The following is a 20,762-nucleotide window of genomic DNA, read 5'->3' as shown; positions in this document are numbered from 1 at the left end:
ATTACAAAGTGTGGAAAAAATAGAAAACAATTTTTTACACTCATTCACTTTTCTTATACTTCATACAATTCTGCTCTGCACACTCTTTTCATTCAATAACTTGAACAAAGTTAGATTCTTGATAAAGCATCTGCAATAACATTATTTTTACCCGCGATGTGGACAATCTTCAAGTGACAAGGTTGTAATAGTAAACTCCATCGGAATAATCTGGCATTCTGTTTTTTAAATTTTTCCACAAAGACTAGGGGTTATGATCAGTATATACTAGTGTCTTGCTGTAGTTGTGGCAGATATATACTTCAAAATGCTTAGGAGCCAATAATAAGCCTAGGGTTTCTTTTTTCACTGTGGAATATCTTTTTTGGTGTCAATTTAGCTTTTTGGAAAAGTATCCTACTGGCCTTTCTATCCCTGATTCATTGTCTTGTAACAGGACTGCACCGACCCCCAGATCACTAGCATCAATTGCAACCTTGAAAGGCTTAGTGAAATTTGGAGCAGCCGACACTGGTTCATTAATCAAAGTGGCTTTCAGCCTCTCAAAAGAATTCTTGGCACTCCCCTGACCACACTACCTTGGTTTTCTTTTTCAGTAGTAAATCAGTGGAGCAGTTGCGGTACTGAAATTTGGTACAAACTTTTGGTAGAAACCACATATCCCCAAAAACCTCATGATTTCTCACTTAGTCCTAGGGGTAGGGAACTCCACCAATGCTTGTACTTGCACAGTTCTTGGCAACACTTGTCCTTGCCCTACTACATGCCCGAGATAGGTCACTCCAGCTTTCGCAAATTCACTTTTGGCAAAGTTTATTTCTAAATTGTAATATTTTGAACAGTTTCTTGTTGTTCCAAGTGGTCCTTCCAAATGTCACTATGGACCAGTATATCATCAAAGTAAACTACACAGTTAGGAACACTGGCTACCACTTGGTCCATTGGTCTCTGAGACGTTGCTGGGCTTTTTTAGCCCGAGTGGTATCAATCAGCTTTGGAAAAGACTGTCCGGTGTGACAAAAGCCAATTTTTTTTAGTTCGGTGTGTTAAAGAAACTTGCTTGTATCCCTTTAACAAATCTAATTTGTAAAAAAACATGGCACTGCCCACTCTGTCAATGCAGTCTTCCAAGCGAGGGATTGGGTAGCAGTCTGCCTTTGTTAATGCATTAACTTTTCTGTAGTCTATGCAAAGTCTAGTTGACAGGTTAGACACCAATACTACTGGTGAACTCCAGCTGTTTTGACTCACTGGGTTCTATTAGGTGGTTTTCCAGCATGGATTGGATTTCTGCTTTTAACTGGCCCTGTTTCTCTGGATTTAAGCAATAAGGATGCTGTTTTATAGGAACGGATTCCCCTATATCCACATCACGTATGGCTAAGGTTGTACATCCTGGCTTATCCCTACAGATTCTTTTAAATACTGTGTGTAGCCTTGTTAGGTCTTCTCATTGGTTTGCATCTAAATATGGAAGCATAATGTCCAATCTCCCTGACAATTCAGTATTAGCTAACTGGATAGCAGGGAGTGCAATTTGAGAATTGTCAAGGCCTCCTTCTGCCTCATCCTCACTATTCCTTTCATTCTTCACTGTCCCTACAACTTGACATACCTGTGCTTGCTTATCCTCCTCCCTGTGATAATACTGTTTTAACATATTGATAATGACATAGCCGATTCTTTTTCTGGCAATCTGGGGGGTCAATCAAATAATGTACTTCACCAATTCTCGTGATAACTTTACATGGCCCACTGAACTGTGCTTTCAACGATTCACCCTGTAAAGGCAGTAATACTAACACCTCATCCCCTGCTTGAAATATTCAGGTCTTAGCATGCTCGTCTGCCCATTTTTTCAGAGTTGTTTGGGAAGCTTTAAGGCGTTCCTGAGCCACTTTGCAAACTCTCGTGAGCCGTTCTCGGAACACGGAACCATAATCTAGCACAGAAGATTCATGACTCTGTTCAAAAAACTTTTCTTTAATTAGCTTTAGAGGACCTCTTACCTCATGTCTATAAACTAATTCAAAAGGACTAAAACCTGTAGATTCATTAGGTGAATCCCTAGTGGCAAACAAAATAAATTCTAGCCCTTTATCCCAATCGTGGGGATATTCATGACAGTATGTCCTAATCGTTGTTTTGAGGGTCTGATGGTGCCTTTCTAAACAGTTCCCTGTGTCTGCGGGTCGTATGCTGAAGACTTTAACTGTGTTACCCATAACTTATTGAAAAATTTTAGGCATAAAATTCGAACCTTGATCCGACTGAATCTCAATCCATTATCCATATCTGGTGAAGAACTGGGTTAACTTCTCTACCAGTACCTTAGCAGAATTTGTTCTCAAGGGAATGGCCTCTGGGAACTGAGTAGCCATATCCATGATAGTGAGTATATATTGGTGTCCCGCTTTTGTTTTCAGTAAAGATCTTACACAGTCTACCAACATCCTACTGAATGATTCCCCAATAACTGGTATGGGAATTAGAGATGCCGATTTTATGGCAGGTTTCGGTTTTCCCATAGTCTGGCATGTTTTACAAAACTGCACCACATCCTTAGAAAGACCTGGCCAGTAATAAGGTTGACTTATTACGTGATTTGGCCTTCCGAATCCCCACATGTCCCGCTATAGGAATTTCATACTCCATCCTTAATAGTTCCCAGGGATACTTTGGCAGTACCACTATCTGCTGAACTACCATCCATTCTTCTTCTGCAGGTCTGTGAGGAGGTCTGCAATTCCTCATCAGAATTCCATCTTTAATATAATAGCCTTCTGGAACTTCTTTTGCCTCAGCTTCTGATTGTGCCACTTTATTTAACTCAGCTTGCTGAGCCTGGATTATCCTTTGATTATCCAAATCCCCAAAGAAAGTTTCAGATATTTGGCTATATGTCTGAGGTGCCAATTTTACCTCCACCAATGGAACTTGTTCAGCCATTGCTCAGGTTACTACACATAAAAGAAAAATTCCTGGAACTTTTTCCTGTAACTGTTCTGTCTCTTGAATTTCATTTGATTTTTCTGTGACGACGGGAGAAGCTACTACCTTTGCTCTGGCCAAATCATTCCCCGGGAGTAGATCAACTCCGTCTACTGGCAAACTATGGACAACTCCTACAGATAACGGTCCAACCATTAGGCCACATTCTAGGTGCACCCAATACAAAAGGTATGGGTATATACTTCCCGCCAATACCATTCACTAAAACTTTAGCGTTCAGTGTGCTCTCTGGTGGAAATGTTATGCCTTTCCCCAGCAAAAGAGTTTGGGTGGCTCCTGTATTTCTAAGTATAACTATAGGCTTACCTGCCTCACCTGAGGGAAAAGGAGTTACTTTTCTTTTCAACAAGAATTCCCTATAACTCTCAGGTATCTTATTCACAACGCCTGCTCACAGGTGGTTTTTGTACTTGGCCTTCAGCTGCAGTCAGAGCTACAGCCTGATCTGCTGTACTCTCGGTCAGGGCCCCTTTCACTGCATTGGCTGTGTGCATCCTAATAAGTCCCATGGGTTTTCCCCGCAACTTCCAGCATTCTGCACGACGATGTACGTCGGCATTGGGTTTATCCCGGCAAAAGAGCCCCCAATTAATAATGTTATGACCAAGGGGGGAGGATTGCACTGTTTATTCTAGCCCTACTTCTCCACAGGTAACATATTATTTTAAAAATGTTTCCACTTATCGATATGGTCAATCATGTACTCTATTTTTCCCAGAATAAAACACACAAACCAGGTTTCTTTAATAAACAACAAAATTATCAGTTTATTATAAAACAAGTCTTAACTAGTAATGAAGTAAAACATAAACACACAGATTGAAATTTTAAAGTTCCTTTTTTTAACCTTAGTCCCTGCACACTCTCACACACACATATACTGATTTTTATAAATTCAGAGCTCTGTTACAGACCCAAAAAAAAACATTTGGGCAGATTACTTGCTCATTTTTGAGCAAAACAGCAGATGAGATATGTTGTCACATACCATCTAACTTCTGAGTACGTAGGCAGGTCACTGAGATTTTTTAGAACAGTTCTTTTCAGGTGGCATTGAAAAGTAATTTAGCAGGCTTTCTTCAAAGACAGGAAATGAGATGAATTGACACAATGGACTTCACAGGGTCTTTCAGGGATTTTAGAAAGCGAGCTGGATTGTGGTCTTCTGTCCTTCCTTGACACTTCAGCAGTAGACTTGACTTTATCGCACTCCAGAAGGTAAAACACTTCTTCTTCTTAGGCAGCCCCGCGGGAATGAGGATGACTTTCTTCCACTCCAGGGTTATAGGTCCTCAGGTGACTGAATAGTTCAATTCTGGATCCCCACACTCTGGCACAGGTGGGGCAGATGATGTTTGGTGAGGCGAGTGAATGGGATGCTCGATTATCCAAGCACTCCTTCCACTGTTTGCACTTGGTCGCTGCCTGGGCATGTCGACATTATTCGAACTGGCTGGCACCTTCACAGATGCTTCTTCTCCATTTTGGGTGGACTCGGGCAAGAGATTCCCACAAATCAGTGGAGATGTCACATTTTTTCAGGGAGGCTTTAAGGACATCTTTATAGCATTTCCTCTGTCCTTCTGGTAGCCTCTTGCCATGACGGAGCTTGGATTAGAAAGCTTGTTTTGGAGTCTTGTGTCAGGCATGCAGACAATATGGCCGCCCAACGTAACTGACTAGCCAAGACTAGTGTCTTGATACTGGGGATGTTGGCCTGAGAGGACACTGGAGTGCCTGTCCTGCCACTGAATTTGCAGGATCTTGCAGAGGCACTGCTGGTGATATCTCTCCAGGGCTTTGAGATGTCTGCTGTACAGTGTCCATGTTTCCAATGCATGCTCGAGGGCAGGTAACACTGTGGCCCTGTAAACCATGAGCTTGATGCCAGGTTTGAAGTCTTTGTCGTCACTCTTTTCCTCAGACGACTGAAGGCTGTGCTGGCACACTGGAGACAATGCTGAGTTTCATCGGCGATGTCTGCCCTTGCTGAGAGGAGGCTCCCAAGGTATGAGAAGTGATCCATATTGTCCAGTAGTTCGCCGTGGATCTTGATAGGATAATGAAAGGGATTGATAGGGTAGAAGTAAAGAAAATGTTTGTTCTTGTGGGAAACCAAAACTAGTGGCCATAAATATAAGATAGGCACTAATAATGCAATAGAAAATTCAAGAAAACTTATTTATCCAAATGTGGAACTTGCTATCACAAGGAGTAGTTGAGGGCAATACCATAGGTACAGTATTCACCAAAGAGAAGGACTTGGTGGATGATGAGCCTAGGGAAGGGAGTGCAGATAGTCTCAGTCATCTCATTATCAAAAAGGAGGAGGTGTTGGGTGTCTTGCAAAGCATCAAGGTAGATAAGTCCCCAGGGCCTGATGGGATCTACCCTAGAATACTGAGGGAGGCAAGGAAAGAAATTGCTGGGGCCTTGACAGAAATCTTTGCATCCTCATTGGCTACAGGTGAGGTCCCAGAGGACTGGAGAATAGCCAATGTTGTTCCTTTGTTTAAGAAGGGTGGCAAGGATAATCCAGGAAATTATAGGCTGGTGAGCCTTACGTCAGTGGTAGGGAAACTATTAGAGAGGATTATTCGGGACAGGATTTACTCCCATTTGGAAACAAACGAACTTATTAGCGAGAGACAGCATGGTTTTGTGAAGGGGAGGTCATGTCTTACTAATTTGATTGAGTTTTTTGAGGAAGTGACGAAGATGATTGATGAAGGAAGGGCAGTGGATGTTATCTATATGGACTTTAGTAAAGCCTTTGACAAGGTCCCGCATGGCAGACTGGTACAAAAGGTGAAGTCACACGGGATCAGAGGTGAGCTGGCAAGATGGGTACAGAACTGGCTCGGTCATAGAAGACAGAGGGTATCACTGGGTGTTTTTCTGAATGGAGGAATGTGACTAGTGGTGTTCCACAGGGATCAGTGCTGGGACCTTTGCTGTTTGTAGCATATATAAGTGATTTGGAGGAAAATGTAGCTGGTCTGATTAGTAAGTTTGCGGACGACACAAAGGTTGGTGGAGTTGCGGATAATGATGAGGATTGTCAGAGGATACAGCAGGATATAGATCGGTTGGAGACTTGGGTGGAGAAATGGCAGATGGAGTTTAATTCGGACAAATGTGAGGTAATGCATTTTGGAAGGTCTAATGCAGGCGGGAGGTATACAGTAAATGGCAGAACCCTTAGGAGTATTGACAGGCAGAGAGATCTGGGCGTACAGGTCCACAGGTCACTGAAAGTGGCAACGCAGGTGGATAAGGTAGTCAAGAAGGCATACGGCATGCTTGCCTTCATCGGTCGGGCATAGAGTATAAAAATTGGCAAGTCATGTTGCAGCTGTACAGAACCTTAGTTAGGCCACACTTGGAATATTGCATGCAATTCTGGTCGCCACACTACCAGAAGGTCGTGGAGGCTTTGGAGAGGGTACAGAGGAGGTTTACCAGGATGTTGCCTGGTCTGGAGGGCATTAGCTATGAGGAGAGGTTGAAAAAACCCGGATTGTTTTCACTGGAACGACGGAGGTGGAGGGGCGACATGATAGAGGTTTACAAAGTTATGAGCGGCATGGACAGAGTGGATAGGCAGAAGCTTTTTCCCAGGGTGGATGAGTCAGTTACTAGGGGACATAGGTTTAAGGTGCGAGGGGCAAAGTTTAGAGGGGATGTGCGAGTCAAGTTTTTTTTTTACACAGAGGGTGGTGAGTGCCTGGAACTTGCTGCCAGGGGAGGTGGTGGAAGCAGATACGATAGCGACGTTTCAGAGACATCTTGACAAATACATGAATAGGAAGGGAATAGAGGGATATGGGCCCCGGAAGTGCAGACGGTGTTAGTTTAGGCAGGCATCAAGATCGGCGCAGGCTTGGAGGGCCGAATGGCCTGTTCCTGTGCTGTACTGTTCTTTGCATTTAAGGGTAAGCTAGATAAGCACATGAGGGAGAAAGGAATAGATGGTTATGCTGATAGGGTAAGATGAAGAAGGGTGGAAGGATGCTCTTGTGGAGGATAAATGTGGTCTGTGGAGCTTGAACTAGTTGTGCAAAATTCCCCTATTTCCAAGCTACAGACTAGATCAAACTCGAAGTAAGTTAACAAGGGATTGTGGAAATCAGGCAGTGACTTGCATGTTCTGGGCTGATGGCCACAGATGTGCTAAACGCTGAGCGGTAGAACTAACTGTGCTTTATGAATGTATAGCTTTTATTATGCAATAACATAGCTGTCACCAATATCAACTCTGTCCTTTAAGGAATTAGTTCATTTGGAAAAATGTGAAGTGCCTTCTCATACTGTTGTTGGTTGTCCATGGAATATGAAAATGTAGCAATTTTCTCCAACAAGACATAATCACCTGCCTGACAAATGTTTAGACTGCAGATTGCCTGAGGTTCACAGATTTGTTACAGTACAGAAGGAGGCCTTTCGGCCCAACGTGTCCGCACTGGCTCTCCGAATGAGCAATTCCCTCAGTTCCATTCCCTTGCCTTCTCCCCATAACCCTGCACATTCTTCCTTTTTATATAACTGTCTAATTCCCTCTGAATGCTTCAATTGAACCTGCCTCCACCACGTTCTCAAGCAGCGCATTCCAGACCTTAACCACTTCCTGGGTGAAAAAGATTTTCCTCATGTCACTTTTGCTTCTCTTACCAAATACTTTAAATCTGTGTCCTCTCATTCTCGATCCTTTCACAAGTGGGAACAGTTTCTCTCTATCTACTCTGTCCAGACCCCTCATGATTTTGAATACCTCTATCAAATCATCTCTCAGCCTTCTCTTCTCCAAGAAAGACAGACCTAACTTCTCCAATCTATCATCATAACTGAAATTCCTCATCCCTGGAACCATTCTCGTGAATCTTTTCTGTACTCTCTTCAATGCCCTCACATCTTTCCACAAGTGCGGCGCCCAGAACTGGATGCAATATTCCAGCTGAGGCCGAACTAGTGTCTTCCATAAGTTCAACATAACTTCCTTGCTCTTGTACTCTATGCCCTTACTAATAAAGCTGTATGCTTTATTGACCACTCTCTCAACCTGTCCTGCCACCTTCAACGACTTATGCACATATACACCCAGGTCCCTCTGCTCCTGCACCCCCTTTAGAATTGTACCCTTTTTTCTATATTGTCTCTCCATGTTCTTCCTACCAAAATGAATCACTTCACATTTCTCTGCACTGAATTTCATCTGCCACCTGTCTGCCCATTCCACCAACTTGTCTATGTCCTTTTGAAGTTCTACACTATCCTCCTCACAGTTCACAATGCTTCCAATTTTCGTATCATCTGCAAACTTTGAAATTGTGCCCTGTAGATCAAGATCTGTGTCATTAATATATATCAGGAAAAGCAAAGGTCCCAACACTGGTCCCTGGGGAATTCCACTACAAACCTTCCTCCAGCCTGAAAAACATCCATTAACCACTACAAGATTATTCATGTCCCTTGTGGAATTCTAGAATAAATCTGTAGAAAAAAAGTTGAGTGCTTGTAACAGCCACTGGCAATGCTGTGCCTGTGGTTAGATTAGATTAATGTCAGGTTCTCGCACAACTTTAACTATAAAATTTGATTTTATTGTTTAAATAAAGTTACTACCTGTTTTTGACTGGATCTTCCTAAACAAGTCTCACCCAAACAGAAATGTATACAAGCAGAGATCCGAACAGCACCATGGTAACAATCCAAAACAAAGTTTACATTGAATATTTTTGGATTTACATTGTTTAATCTGATAAGTACACATCACTCAGATGTATTGAGACGTTACTTGCATTTGCTGCTGAAGCTTACAGAAAATGCATCACGGAACAGGACACCAAAACAAAAAGAAAGCAAATTAAATAGAGCTGTTGGTTAAATTATTCAGCATGAATGGAGCATTTACGACATACACTTCAAATAACATAACTGGAACTGCACAGCTATTGAAACAACACCAGAAAGAGAATGGTAAATCATTCTGGTGTAATCAGCTTTTTCTTTCAGATGTCTACTGTGCATTTCCAAAATTAAGGGTTGCACCTAAAATGTTAAACTTTCTCTATCAAAGACTGATCATCCTGCTGACAAAGTAACATACTTCCTAATCAACTGGAAAACCCTTGGGAGTTCGGTGAAGAGGATTCCCTACTTGATACATTTCATACCAAGCTTTTGACAAGAACATTATCTTCTCAGAGTCGATATAATGAAAATAAAAAAACTATCCACCATAATTTTATCGGAATTCATTCTTCACACATGTAAATGTGTTTAACAGCCACTTCAAAATAGCTTCCTTGATCAAAGCTTTAGTTCCTTGATTTTGTATAATCCATTCACATCTACAAACATTCAATCCAGTGTTATCACTAGGTTTAAATGTGATCATTTTAATTTATAATTTCTCAGCATTACCATCATCAAGCAAGGCTATCACTAGAACTCACTGCAAAGCTATTTCCAGGTATAATCCACATTTAGAACCACAAACTCCAGAAATGTACTTTCTTCATTGTTCAGCTAGATATAAAACTTCACATATCTGCTGTTAAACCTTATTTAAAGCTAAGTGGTGACACAAAATGTGTTTCAGATTATAAAAATATTCCACAGCATTTTTCAAGGGAAATATAATTTATACTTTAAATTTTCCAGTCCAAAGCCCAAGGATTAATTACTGAGGGAGCACACACTGAGTTACTAAAAATAATTAAAGGTCACATTCTAAAATTGTGTTGAAAGCTCTTGAACATTAACTACAAGCGCGAGAAATGCATTGACGCAAATTTGTGATTAAAAAAGGTCACCTTTAACATATTGACAGGCACAAACCTCAGGAATTTGACAACACTTTTTTTATTTTAAAATTTAGTAAGATGTCATTTAATATCTACATCAGATTTTGCAATTATTCCAACTAGGAAATGAAAAGTTGAAGGTCAGAGATGTTGAGATCCACCTTATACTTTACCTTGTATTTCACACACTGCCATCTTAATGCTGCCTTTGCAGCCCTTCCAGGTATCCTCTTGTGAATCATAATAAGACAAAATTCCACCCGCAAGAACAAACCAACGTGGCTGCCATCCTGTGCACAAACATTAACAATATCAAGTCATTGCACAGTAGAGTAACATAAACATGTGTTTCTACAAAGACAAATTGGGGAATATTTAACCAATAATTTTGGAGCTACCCAAACATTATCAGTACCAGTGATTTCTTCAATAATCAATCCACAAGGAAATTCAACTTTTCAATCCAAAATTTGCATTTTCTTTTTCTGGCCTGAATTTCAAAATTAGGAATAGCATTTGTAACCCTGAAAGGACCTATTATTAAATTCTCCATTTCTTTGTACTATCCTAAGAATATTTTAATGTATCTTGTCCATCAAGAATTAGCTTGAGGATATTCCTCAGAATAGAGAATGCAGAATAAAATAAAGCCCAGAATTTGTTCACATTGACGAAGGAACAGCGTTCAGAGTTTGTCTCAATTACAGTTGCCCAGAAGTTTTTCATGGACATCTGACCTAGTGCAGTGCCCTCTACAGAGGATCTGTAAGCAGGGCAAGCAACAGTGAGGCTCTTCAAAAAATCAGATTGAAGTATCCTCACTGAGACCTGCAGACTCGCAACCTGGAAGTTAAATAAAGGAAATATCATATACATGAAGGTGAAATAAAGTATGGGACAAGCAGGTGGGATTAAGGGAGCCAGAAGAGTGAGAGAGGAAATAAAAATTGAGTTTTTTTTTAAATTGCCACATTAATTTTCTCAAGGAATGAGACTTCACACTTGTAAAATTAATTTTCCAGGGCTAGAGAAGCTTTTCAGCAGTAATTATTACTTATTACACCACTAAAAATTCACTTACTCCTAAATGCACTAGCCTCAACTTTTTCAGCTATCTTTACTGCAGAACTAGTGAGTAGGTAGCACATGTTCACACCTGTACAGTGATTTCACTGCTGAGTCTATTGGTGAGGACTGAAACAGTGCACCCTTTTGGAGGAACAGGGCATCTGACGGCAAGGTCTGGACTTCTACATTTAACTGCACATATGTGGACACACAAAGTTGCTGTGAGATTTAGCCTGGAATAATGATGAGTGCTGATAGCTTCACCGATATTATATCAAAATCAGGGCCAATGCTTTTAACTGAGATATGTCAAAATAAGCCAATTTTATTAGACCAGTCATTATGTAAAAACTGTACTACAGCATAGAGGGAAATAGTTCAGTTGTGACTTCCTTGCTTAGATCCAGGAGTTGAGATATGAGAGAAAACAATTTTTCTTTTGGCCAGCTAGGTATCCAAGATGTGCAAAAGTCCACTGTCTCAAGAGTCTTCAAACCAAGCTACTGATTGGTTTGATGACAAAAGAAGAGAAAAAATCAGACTGTTTCTGGCCTAATTAATGATATGGGTTGCTTGGTGGACAAAATTGCATATCAACAATTAAAGCAGCAAGCTCAAACTAAGTTTAACTCCATGAGGGAAAAATGGTGGAAAATGAATGCTGAGGTGTTGCAATCAATCAGACTAACAGAGCACGAAGTGCTTTTTCAACAAGCTACAGGTTGTGTACGGACTGAAAGCAAGAGGCACTGTCCCCATGCTGAGTGAAGATGGCACTAAGATGCGAACTGACCAAGCAGGAATCATGGAACCGTAAGACAGCTATGTCAACTAAGTCATCAGCTGTCTTTCTGCAGGGTCTTCTGACACACTAAATGGCATACAGCAATTATTTTTGCAAGGCCAGCCTGCCACCCCACCTGGCATAACCACGACATCATAGAAATAATAGCCACCGAGAGACTATGATGGAAGTATATCAGCCTGGCCAGTTTGAATGATCTGGCTGACAACACGCAAGAAGACTCATCTACCTACCTCAGATGGCTTTCAGTGCGATACGTGCAGCAGGAATGGGCTTTTTTTCCTATCAGCACACCACAACAACAGAGACTTATCAGTCGATCCGATGGGAGACTGCATAAAATAAAACACAATCTCTCCAAAGCAACACAGCCCATCTATCCAAGTAGAGAGAGTTTAGGTGTGGGTTGGCAGGAGTCAAAGCTTCAGACTCATGGGTGTATAATGAGGGACTGCTGGAAGTTACCTCGCTCAAACCAGGTAGCCAGCCAGCACAAAGCAGTAGTAGCTTCTGGTGGTTGTCCAGCCAGGACTACCTGATTCAACAAGGCATTAGTTTGCAGGACTATCTGGACCCGAGTGGGAACAATTCCATCCCAGTGATAGATCTACCTCTTCAGGTTCCATCACTAAGCCTGGCTGATTGACACTGGGCCACTATGGACCCGTTTGGAACAAGTATTGGTTTACTGAAATTGCCAGAGAGGGTTGACTTGGTTCCAGGCTTCCAAAGTCAAACATGTTAGGAGGGAGCCATCTGATCCCAGACATGTCCTCCCCACCCACCTTGATGCTCAAGTGCAGTGGCATTTAACAGGCTTACTAGTAATCAGTTGCTTAACACAATCCATCACGTGAAGGACTTTGGCAAAGTGATGTGCCCACTGTTAGATTAATCCTCAAGCAGGTTACAGCAACAGACACAGCTGTAGCCTTGAAAGCTTTGTAATAAATTCACCTCGCAGCTTGGTCCTGAATCTCTTATGTAGGCCAGAAAAACTGAAATGTGGAATGAGTCAAGTGAAAACAAAAAGTCAGCAATAACAAGAACAGAATAAGATTGTTGGTATGGAGCAGTTTCACATCAAAACTACAGTTGTAGTGTAAATGCACAGTCAGGAAATAGCATGGAGCTGGGAGTTTCATACCACTTCTCATTCATTCCTGTGGAATATAAATCTGGAACAATGTAAAGCTAGGTGTAAAAAACTTTGCAGAGTCTCCTTTGGATCTCCTTAGCGCGTTCTATACTTACCTACAACTAACTGAAATTTTGCAACAGCGCAGACTGTTCGACGTACATGAAATCAGCCAGCCTGGCTTACTGATTATGTACATGTAAATACACGCGTACAGAACGCTATCCTGGGCAGCAAAATGCAAGTGTCACTCAGACAATGTAAACGGAATGGTGTCAGACTAAAACTCTAACTATTCAGACTGGTAGTTGCACTATGAACACATGCCAAGTTCATCCATTTACAATACAAAATATGCTTCAGTAAAAAGTAATTATTCATTTGATTTCAAACAAAAATCTAAGTAAATAGAAACACATTTAAACCCCATTATGTAAGCTATCAATGGACAGACTTCTAAAATTAAGTTGCAAATCAGTCTCATCACATTGGAACATCATTTCAAAGAAACATACAGTGTAATTAATGCTGGAGAACTGGGGCGTGGAGAATTTCTTCAATACTTGGTTTAAAATTGTCCATCAATATATTTTGTGATCAAATGCAAGCGTGCCTGGCAGGCCCATTCATATTAATTTATAATGATATATAAAAGAAGGACCCAAGGATAGCAGATTTGTTAATGCTCATGCAGTTAGAGATAGCGAATGCAGCCTTTATACCGGGAAAGGCGGGGGGGGGGGGGGGGGGGGGGTGGAGAAGAGGACAAGCTATTTAAGCCTTCTTATTAAAATATATTCCCAATGACTTTTAATGCCAAATGAATGCCAACAGGATTAGGGCTAACCTGACAATAACAGCTTTACTTGCTGCTGTGTGACCCAGATACCTCACTATCGACTCTTAACCCTGTCTGGAGCTTACTCGGCGCAGTTTGTATTCCTATTTACACCGCATTCAAGTTCTTGCCGAGACCCCGATGAAAGACACATTAAAAAATACAATCGCATCATTTCCTTTGTTGTTCCAGAGGTCCTGCTACTACTTACGTTGAATCTTACTCTCTTAGGGGGCCTGTCAACTGAAGAAAAAAATCCCTTTGATCACAAGAATGCCAACGATTTACATGACATGACAGGAGCATTGAGCACCCACCGCACCCCATTTTCTAAATCAAAGCCAAACACGGAATCAAGTCTCATGCTTGAAATAAAAAAGAGCGAATTACCACTGAGATAATTGGTCCATTTATAAAGAATTCCTTCCATGATAACTGCACAGACACCCTGCCATTCACTCACTCACTCACTCACTCACAATCCCCGTCCCGCACCAATAAAATGCAACAACTCGGGTAGCCAGGCGCAACCAGGAACAGCAGCGGGAGCGTGACGCGCTCTGATTGACAAGCCAATAAACCATTCGCCAGAGGCGCTTACCCCCAGCAACGCGCATCATCGTCGTTCCCGTAAGTAGCCAATCAGTGGCTCGCGGAAACGGGGGCGGGGTGATTTTTCTTTCTCTCCCTTCCGGCCCTCTCTGCCGCCTTGGTTAAAAGCACCAATCAGTGTCTCCGCTGAGTGAAAATCTGCTCCTTTGGGAAGGCGGTGTGTTTGTTGCGTCACGACGCTGGGCGTAATCGCGCTGCTGAACAATTCGTGAGCGTGCGAATTCCTTTTGTGACGGATGACATCAAGTCCGGAGAGGGCGGGGCATGATCGGTATGACGTTTGTTTGAGAGCTCAGCGCTGAAAGTAAAAAAAAGTTGTAGGTGCCACGTCTGCGCGTGTTTGGCATTGAGTGAGGGGAGGGGGTTGGTAATAAAAGAAGGGGATATACTCCCAAAAAGTGAGGCTTAAAAGCACTTTGCGTAGTATGTTGCCCAAATGTTTAAACGTTTTTCAAGCACTCATTTTCACCTTGGTGCTGGGTTGTGCCAGCAGTGCTCTGATACCAGAGCCCGAAGTGAAAATCGATGTGTTGCAAAAGCCTTTCATCTGTCACCGAAAGACCAAACGAGGTGACCGCTTACTGATACATTACGCTGGATTCTTTGAGAATGGCACCATGTTTCATTCCAGGTAGGTCCGTCAGATTGAAGACTTAGTAATATTTATTTCAGAGTTTAAAATATCAATTTGTCTAAGGTGCATTATGAGAAACGATGAGTGAATTGAGCTAGTAACCCATGAGTGAATCGAATCATAACTGGGTGAATAAATAATTTGCATTTATATTGTGCTTTTCACAACCTCAGGACGTCCCGAAGTGCTTTACAGGCAATGTAAGTGTTGTAAGAAACAGGCAACCAATTTGTGTACAGTAAGGTCCCACAAACAACAATAAAATAAATGACCAGATGATCTGTTTTAGTTAAAAGCAAAATACTGCAGATGCTGGAAATCTGAAATAAAAACAAGAAATGCTGGAAATACTCAGCAGGTCTGGCAGCTGAAGAAGGGTCTCTGACCTGAAACGTTAACTCTCTGCTTCTCTCTGCACAGATGCTGCCAGACCTGCTGAGTATTTCCAGCATTTCTTGTTTTAAGATCTGTTTTAGTTGTTGGCCGAGGGATAAATGTTGGTTATTTCACCAGGAAAACACTTGTGCTCTTCGAATAGTATCTGGGATATTTTTTGTCTGCCAAAGAGGGCCTTGGTTTATCATTTTATGCGAAAGATGGTATCTCCAAGAATGCAGCACTCCCAGTATTCCACTGAGGTGCCAGCCTAGGTTATATGCTGAAGGCACTGGAGTAACTCCAAGGATAGTTGTTATAATGAGTGGTGTGTAACAATGCCATTGAGCTTCACTTTCATATTGCTGTGCAGTGGTTCCATGTGTAAACTGATACAGAAAATGATAACATGCATTGGGTGCCAGTTCTGCCTCTGATTCCTGACCACACTAAAACCAAGCTGTGTGAAAACCTCTCTGAGTCATCTAGCACAATTTAACGTTTACACTGGCTACAAATCAACTGCACCCTGGTGAAATGCGACATTTTAAAAGTGTCCAGGCAGTCCATGTTAATTGTATATTAATTGTGTGTGGTGGGCATTAACTGGGGATTCACTTGTGCTCCTATAAATAGGAACAAATAAACTATGGTTCTCTGGCAAGGAGCTGCATGTTTGTAATGTGTATCTCTGTAAATAAAAGCTTAAAATCTGGAATTGAAAGCTAGTCTTAGTAATGGTGCCATGAAGCTACCATCGATAATTGTAAAAACCCAATGAATTCACAAATGTCCTTTAGGGAAGGAAATCTACTGTCCTTGCCTGGTCTGGCTTACATGTGACTCAAGACCCACAGCAATGTGGTTGACTCTTAACTGCCCTCTGAAATAGCCTAGCAAGCTGCTCAGTTGCCAAGGGCAGTTCGGGATGGGCAACAAATGCTGATCTTGCCAGCGATGCCCATGTCCCATGAAAGAATAAAAAAAATTATAAAAGTGTGTAAAGATTGGCTCAAGTTGTATCCTTCACTGCTTGGCTTTCTGGAAGAGAACAGCCCCTTGGTAAGTAGTCACAGTAACGTGCATTAAAATGTTCCAGCTCGGAGTTCCTTTGCCTTTGAACTTCGGAGGTCAGTCTGCAGCATGACAAACAAATGATTGATGGTATATGACCAGATTGGAAGCTAATGTGTAATTAAAGTCTAAATCATACTGCAAAATTTACATATTACATTCTGTTTATGGCATATATTAGAAATTATTTTGGTAGAAAATTACATGTTTTAAAAAAGCTGGTAAATGTCCTGTGGCATTGACGTGGAGAGTTACAAGGGTGGCTGGTGGCATAGTGGTATTATCACTGGACTAGTAACCCAGAGACCCAGGGTATTTCTCTGGGGACATGGGTTCAAATCCCACCACAGCAGAAGGTGGAATTTGAATTTAATTAATAAATCTGGAATTAAAATCTAGTCTAATGATGGCCATGAAACCATTGTCGATTGTTGTAAAAACCCATCTAGTTCACTAATGAACTTTAGGGAAGGAAATCTGCTGTCCTTACCTGGTCTGGCCTACATGTGACTCCAGACCCACAGCAATGTGGTTAACTCTTACATGCCCTCTGAATTGGCTGAGCAAGCCACTCAGTTGTACCTAACCACTACGACGTCAATAAAAAGGAATGAAACCGGACGGACCACCCAGCATCGACCTCGGCACCGGAAACGACAATGGCAAACCCAGCCCTGTCAACCCTGCAAAGTCCTCTTTACTAACATATGGGGGCTTGTGCCAAAGTTGGGAGAGCTGTCCCACAGAGTAGTCAAGCAACAGCCTGACATAGTCATACTCACAGAATCATATCTTACAGACAATGTCCCAGACACTGCCATCACCATCCCCGGGTATCTCCTGTCCCACCGGCAGCACAGACCCAGCAGAGGTGGTGGCACAGTGGTATACAGTCAGGAGGGAGTTGCCCTGGGAGTCCTCAACATCAACTCCGGACCCCATGAAGTCTCATGGCAACAGGTCAAACATGGACAAGGTAACCTCCTACTGATTACCACCTACTGCCCTCCCTCAGCTGATGAGTCAGTACTCCTCCATGTTGAACACCACTTGGAGGAAGCACTGAGGGTGGCAAGGGCACAAAATCTATACTGGGTGGGGGACTTCAATGTCCATCACCAAGAGTGGCTGGGTAGCACCACTACTGACCGAGCTGGCCGAGTCCTAAAGGACATAGCTGCTAGACTGGGTCTGCAACAGGTGGTGGGGAAACCAACACGAGGGAAAAACATACTTGACCTCGTCCTCACCAATCTGCCTGCTGCAGATGCTTCTGTCCATTACTGTATCGGTAGGAGTGACCACCACACAGTCCTTGTGGAGATGAAGTCCCGCCTTCACATTGAGGATACCGTCCATCGTGTTGTGTGGCACTATCACCGTGCTAAATGGGATAGATTTCGAACAGATCTAGCAATGCAAAACTGGGCATCCATGAGATGCTGTGGGCCATCAGCAGCAGCAGAATTGTACTCAAGCACAATCTGTAACCTCATGGCCCGTCATATCCCCCACTCTACCATTACCATCAAGCCAGGAGACCAACCCTGGTTCAATGAAGAGTGCAGGAGGGCATGCCAGGAGCAGCACCAAGCATGCCTCAAAATTAGGTGTCAATCAGGTGAAGCTACAACACAGGACTATCTGGGTGCCAAACTGCGTAAGTAGCATGCAATAGTCAGAGCTAAGCGATCCCATAACCAACGGATCAGATCTAAGCTCTGCAGTCCTGCCATATCCAGCCGTGAATGGTGGTGGGCAATTAAACAACTAACTGGAGGAGGTGGCTCCACAAATATTCCCATCCTCAATAATGGGGGAGCCCAGCACATCAGTGCGAAAGATAAGGCTGAAACATTTGCAACAATCTTCAGCCAGAAGTGCCTAGTTGATGATCCATCTCGGCCTCCTCCTGAAGTCCCCATCATCACAGATGCCAGACTTCAGCCAATTCGATTCACTCCGCGTGACATCAAGAAATGACTGAAGGCACTGGATACTGCAAAGGCTATGAGCCCTGACAATATTCCGGCAATCGTACTGAAGACCTGTGCTCCAGAACTTGCCGCGCCCCTAGCCAAGCTGTTCCAGTACAGCTACAACACTGGCATCTGCCCTGCAATGTGGAAAATTTTTTTTTTTTTTATTTTTATTTCCAAAATATACTTTATTCATAAAAATCTGTAAAAATTACATTGCCAAACAGTTTCCAAACAGCACCAAAAAATACAAACATTGCAAGGGAGATCAGTTTCCTTCAATACTGTCATGAGTTTCTTCCCAACCCTTCCGTTTCACAATTGTCATGTCAATTACAGTTTTACATTTACAGCAATTCAGAATATTAACGATACAGTTCGAGGGGTTTCCCATGGATCCAGCCCCTCAGTCCAGCTTGGTGGGGGAACCTTACACTGTGGTCTTTCCCCATTGAGCCTTTGCTGCGGCTGCCCCAAGCTTTAGTGCGTCCCTCAGCACGTAGTCCTGGACCTTGGAATGTGCCAGTCTGCAACATTCGGTGGTGGACAACTCTTTGCGCTGGAAGACCAGCAAGTTTCGGGCAGACCAAAGGGCGTCTTTCACCGAATTGATAGTCCTCCAGCAGCAGTTGATGTTTGTCTCGGTGTGCGTCCCTGGGAACAGCCCGTAGAGCACAGACTCCTGTGTTACAGAGCTGCTTGGGATGAACCTTGACAAAAACCACTGCATCTCTTTCCACACCTGCTTTGCAAAGGCACATTCCAGGAGGAGGTGGGCGACCGTCTCTTCCCCACCACAGCCAACACGGGGGCACTGTGCGGAGGGGGCGAGACTTCGGGTGTGCATGAAGGATCTGACGGGGAGGGCCCTTCTCACCACCAGCCAAGCTACGTCTTGGTGCTTGTTTGAAAGTTCTGGTGATGAGGCATTCCGCCAAATGACTTTGACGGTCTGCTCGGGGAACCATCCGACAGGATCCACCGTTTCCTTTTCCCGTAGGGCCTTGAGGACATTCCGTGCAGACCACTGCCTGATGGACCGGTGGTCAAAGGTGTTTTCCCGCAGAAACTGCTCCACGAAGGATAGGTGGTACGGCGCCGCCCAACTGCATGGTGCGTTCCGCGGCAATGTGACCAGGCCCATCCTTCGCAACACCGGGGACAGATAGAACCTCAGCACGTAGTGACACTTGGAGTTTGCGTACTGGGGATCTACACATAGCTTGATGCAGCTGCACACGAAGGTGGTCATCAGGATGAGGGCCACGTTGGGTACATTTTTCCCGCCCATGTCCAGAGATTTGAACATCGTGTCCCTCCGGACCCGGTCCATTTTAGATCCCCAGACGAAGCGGAAAATGGCTCGGGTGACTGCCACGGCGCAGGAGTGGGGTATGGGCCAGACCTGCGCCACGTAGAGCAACAACGTGAGCGCCTCGCACCTGATGACCAGGTTCTTACCCACAATGGAGAGAGATCGCTGCCCCCACATGCCCAACTTTTGTCGTACTTTGGCTACTCGCTCCTCCCATGTTTTGGTGCACGCCCCGGCACTTCCAAACCATATCCCCAGCACCTTCAGGTAGTCTGACCTGACGGTGAAGGGGACAAAGGATCGGTCAGCCCAGTTCCCAAAGAACATGGCCTCGCTCTTGCCATGGTTAACTTTGGCTCCCGAGGCCAGTTCGAACTGGTCGCAGATGCTCATCAGTCTGCGCACGGACAGCGGATCCGAGCAGAAGACGGCGACGTCATCCATGTACAGGGAGGTTTTGACCTGAGTGCCTCCGCTGCCTGGGATTGTCACCCCTCTTATGCTCGCATCCTTCCTAATAGACTCAGCAAAGGGTTCAATACAGCAAACAAACAAGACCGGGGACAGAGGACAGCCCTGTCTGACTCCAGATTTGATCGGGAAACTTTCAGATTCCCACCCGTTGATTGACACTGCGCTACTGATGTTTGTGTAGAGCAGTTGGATCCAATTGCAGATTCCCTCCCCAAACCCCATTTTGGAAAGCACGTCCATCATGTAGGTGTGCGATATCCTGTCAAAAGCCTTCTCCTGGTCCAGGCTGATGAGGCAGGTGTCCACCCTCCTGTCCCGTACGTAGGTGATCGTATCCCTGAGTAGCGCGAGACTATCAGAGATCTTCCTGCCGGGTACAGTACAGGTCTGATCGGGGTGAATCACCAACTCCAGAGCAGACTTGACTCGACTGGCTATGACTTTGGACAGAATCTTGTAATCAACATTAAGCAGTGAGATGGGCCGCCAATTTCTGATTTCTGCCCTCTCCCCCTTCTGCTTGTAAATGAGGGTGATGATGCCTTTTCTCATGGTCTCTGACATGCTGCCGGCCAGGAGCATACTCTCGTATACTTCCAGCAGGTCCGGGCCGACCCAGTCCCACAGGGCCG

At 43.6% G+C, this 20,762-nt stretch overlaps 2 protein-coding genes across 6 annotated transcripts in view; one reads left to right on the top strand and one right to left on the bottom strand.

The window, feature by feature from the left end:
- Positions 1–14,217, bottom strand: part of plekha8 (pleckstrin homology domain containing, family A (phosphoinositide binding specific) member 8) — a 127,508-nt gene extending 113,291 nt beyond the window's left edge. For 2 of the 5 annotated variants that reach the window (XM_068059558.1, XM_068059566.1), the window contains exons 1-2: positions 14,058–14,217; positions 9,992–10,108 (exon numbers count right to left, since the gene is read on the bottom strand). In XM_068059558.1, the coding sequence (XP_067915659.1) occupies positions 9,992–10,108; positions 14,058–14,097 (157 nt within the window). In that variant the 5' untranslated portion in view covers positions 14,098–14,217. Of the gene's footprint in view, positions 1–9,991; positions 10,109–13,878; positions 14,019–14,057 lie in introns of those variants that run through there. The other 3 variants (XM_068059595.1, XM_068059584.1, XM_068059576.1) reach the window with 3 other exon arrangements.
- A 336-nt stretch (positions 14,218–14,553) lies between these two features.
- Positions 14,554–20,762, top strand: part of fkbp14 (FKBP prolyl isomerase 14) — a 28,892-nt gene continuing 22,683 nt past the window's right edge. The window contains exon 1 of the mRNA XM_068059545.1: positions 14,554–14,910. Within this exon, the coding sequence (XP_067915646.1) occupies positions 14,705–14,910 (206 nt within the window). The 5' untranslated portion in view covers positions 14,554–14,704. The remainder of the gene's footprint in view (positions 14,911–20,762) is intronic.

The sequence above is a fragment of the Heterodontus francisci genome, chromosome 2 (assembly GCF_036365525.1).
Source record: "Heterodontus francisci isolate sHetFra1 chromosome 2, sHetFra1.hap1, whole genome shotgun sequence".
Taxonomy (NCBI): domain Eukaryota; kingdom Metazoa; phylum Chordata; class Chondrichthyes; order Heterodontiformes; family Heterodontidae; genus Heterodontus; species Heterodontus francisci.
Note: the sequence above shows the minus strand (reverse complement) of the source record. Positions and strands in the feature narration are given on the sequence as shown.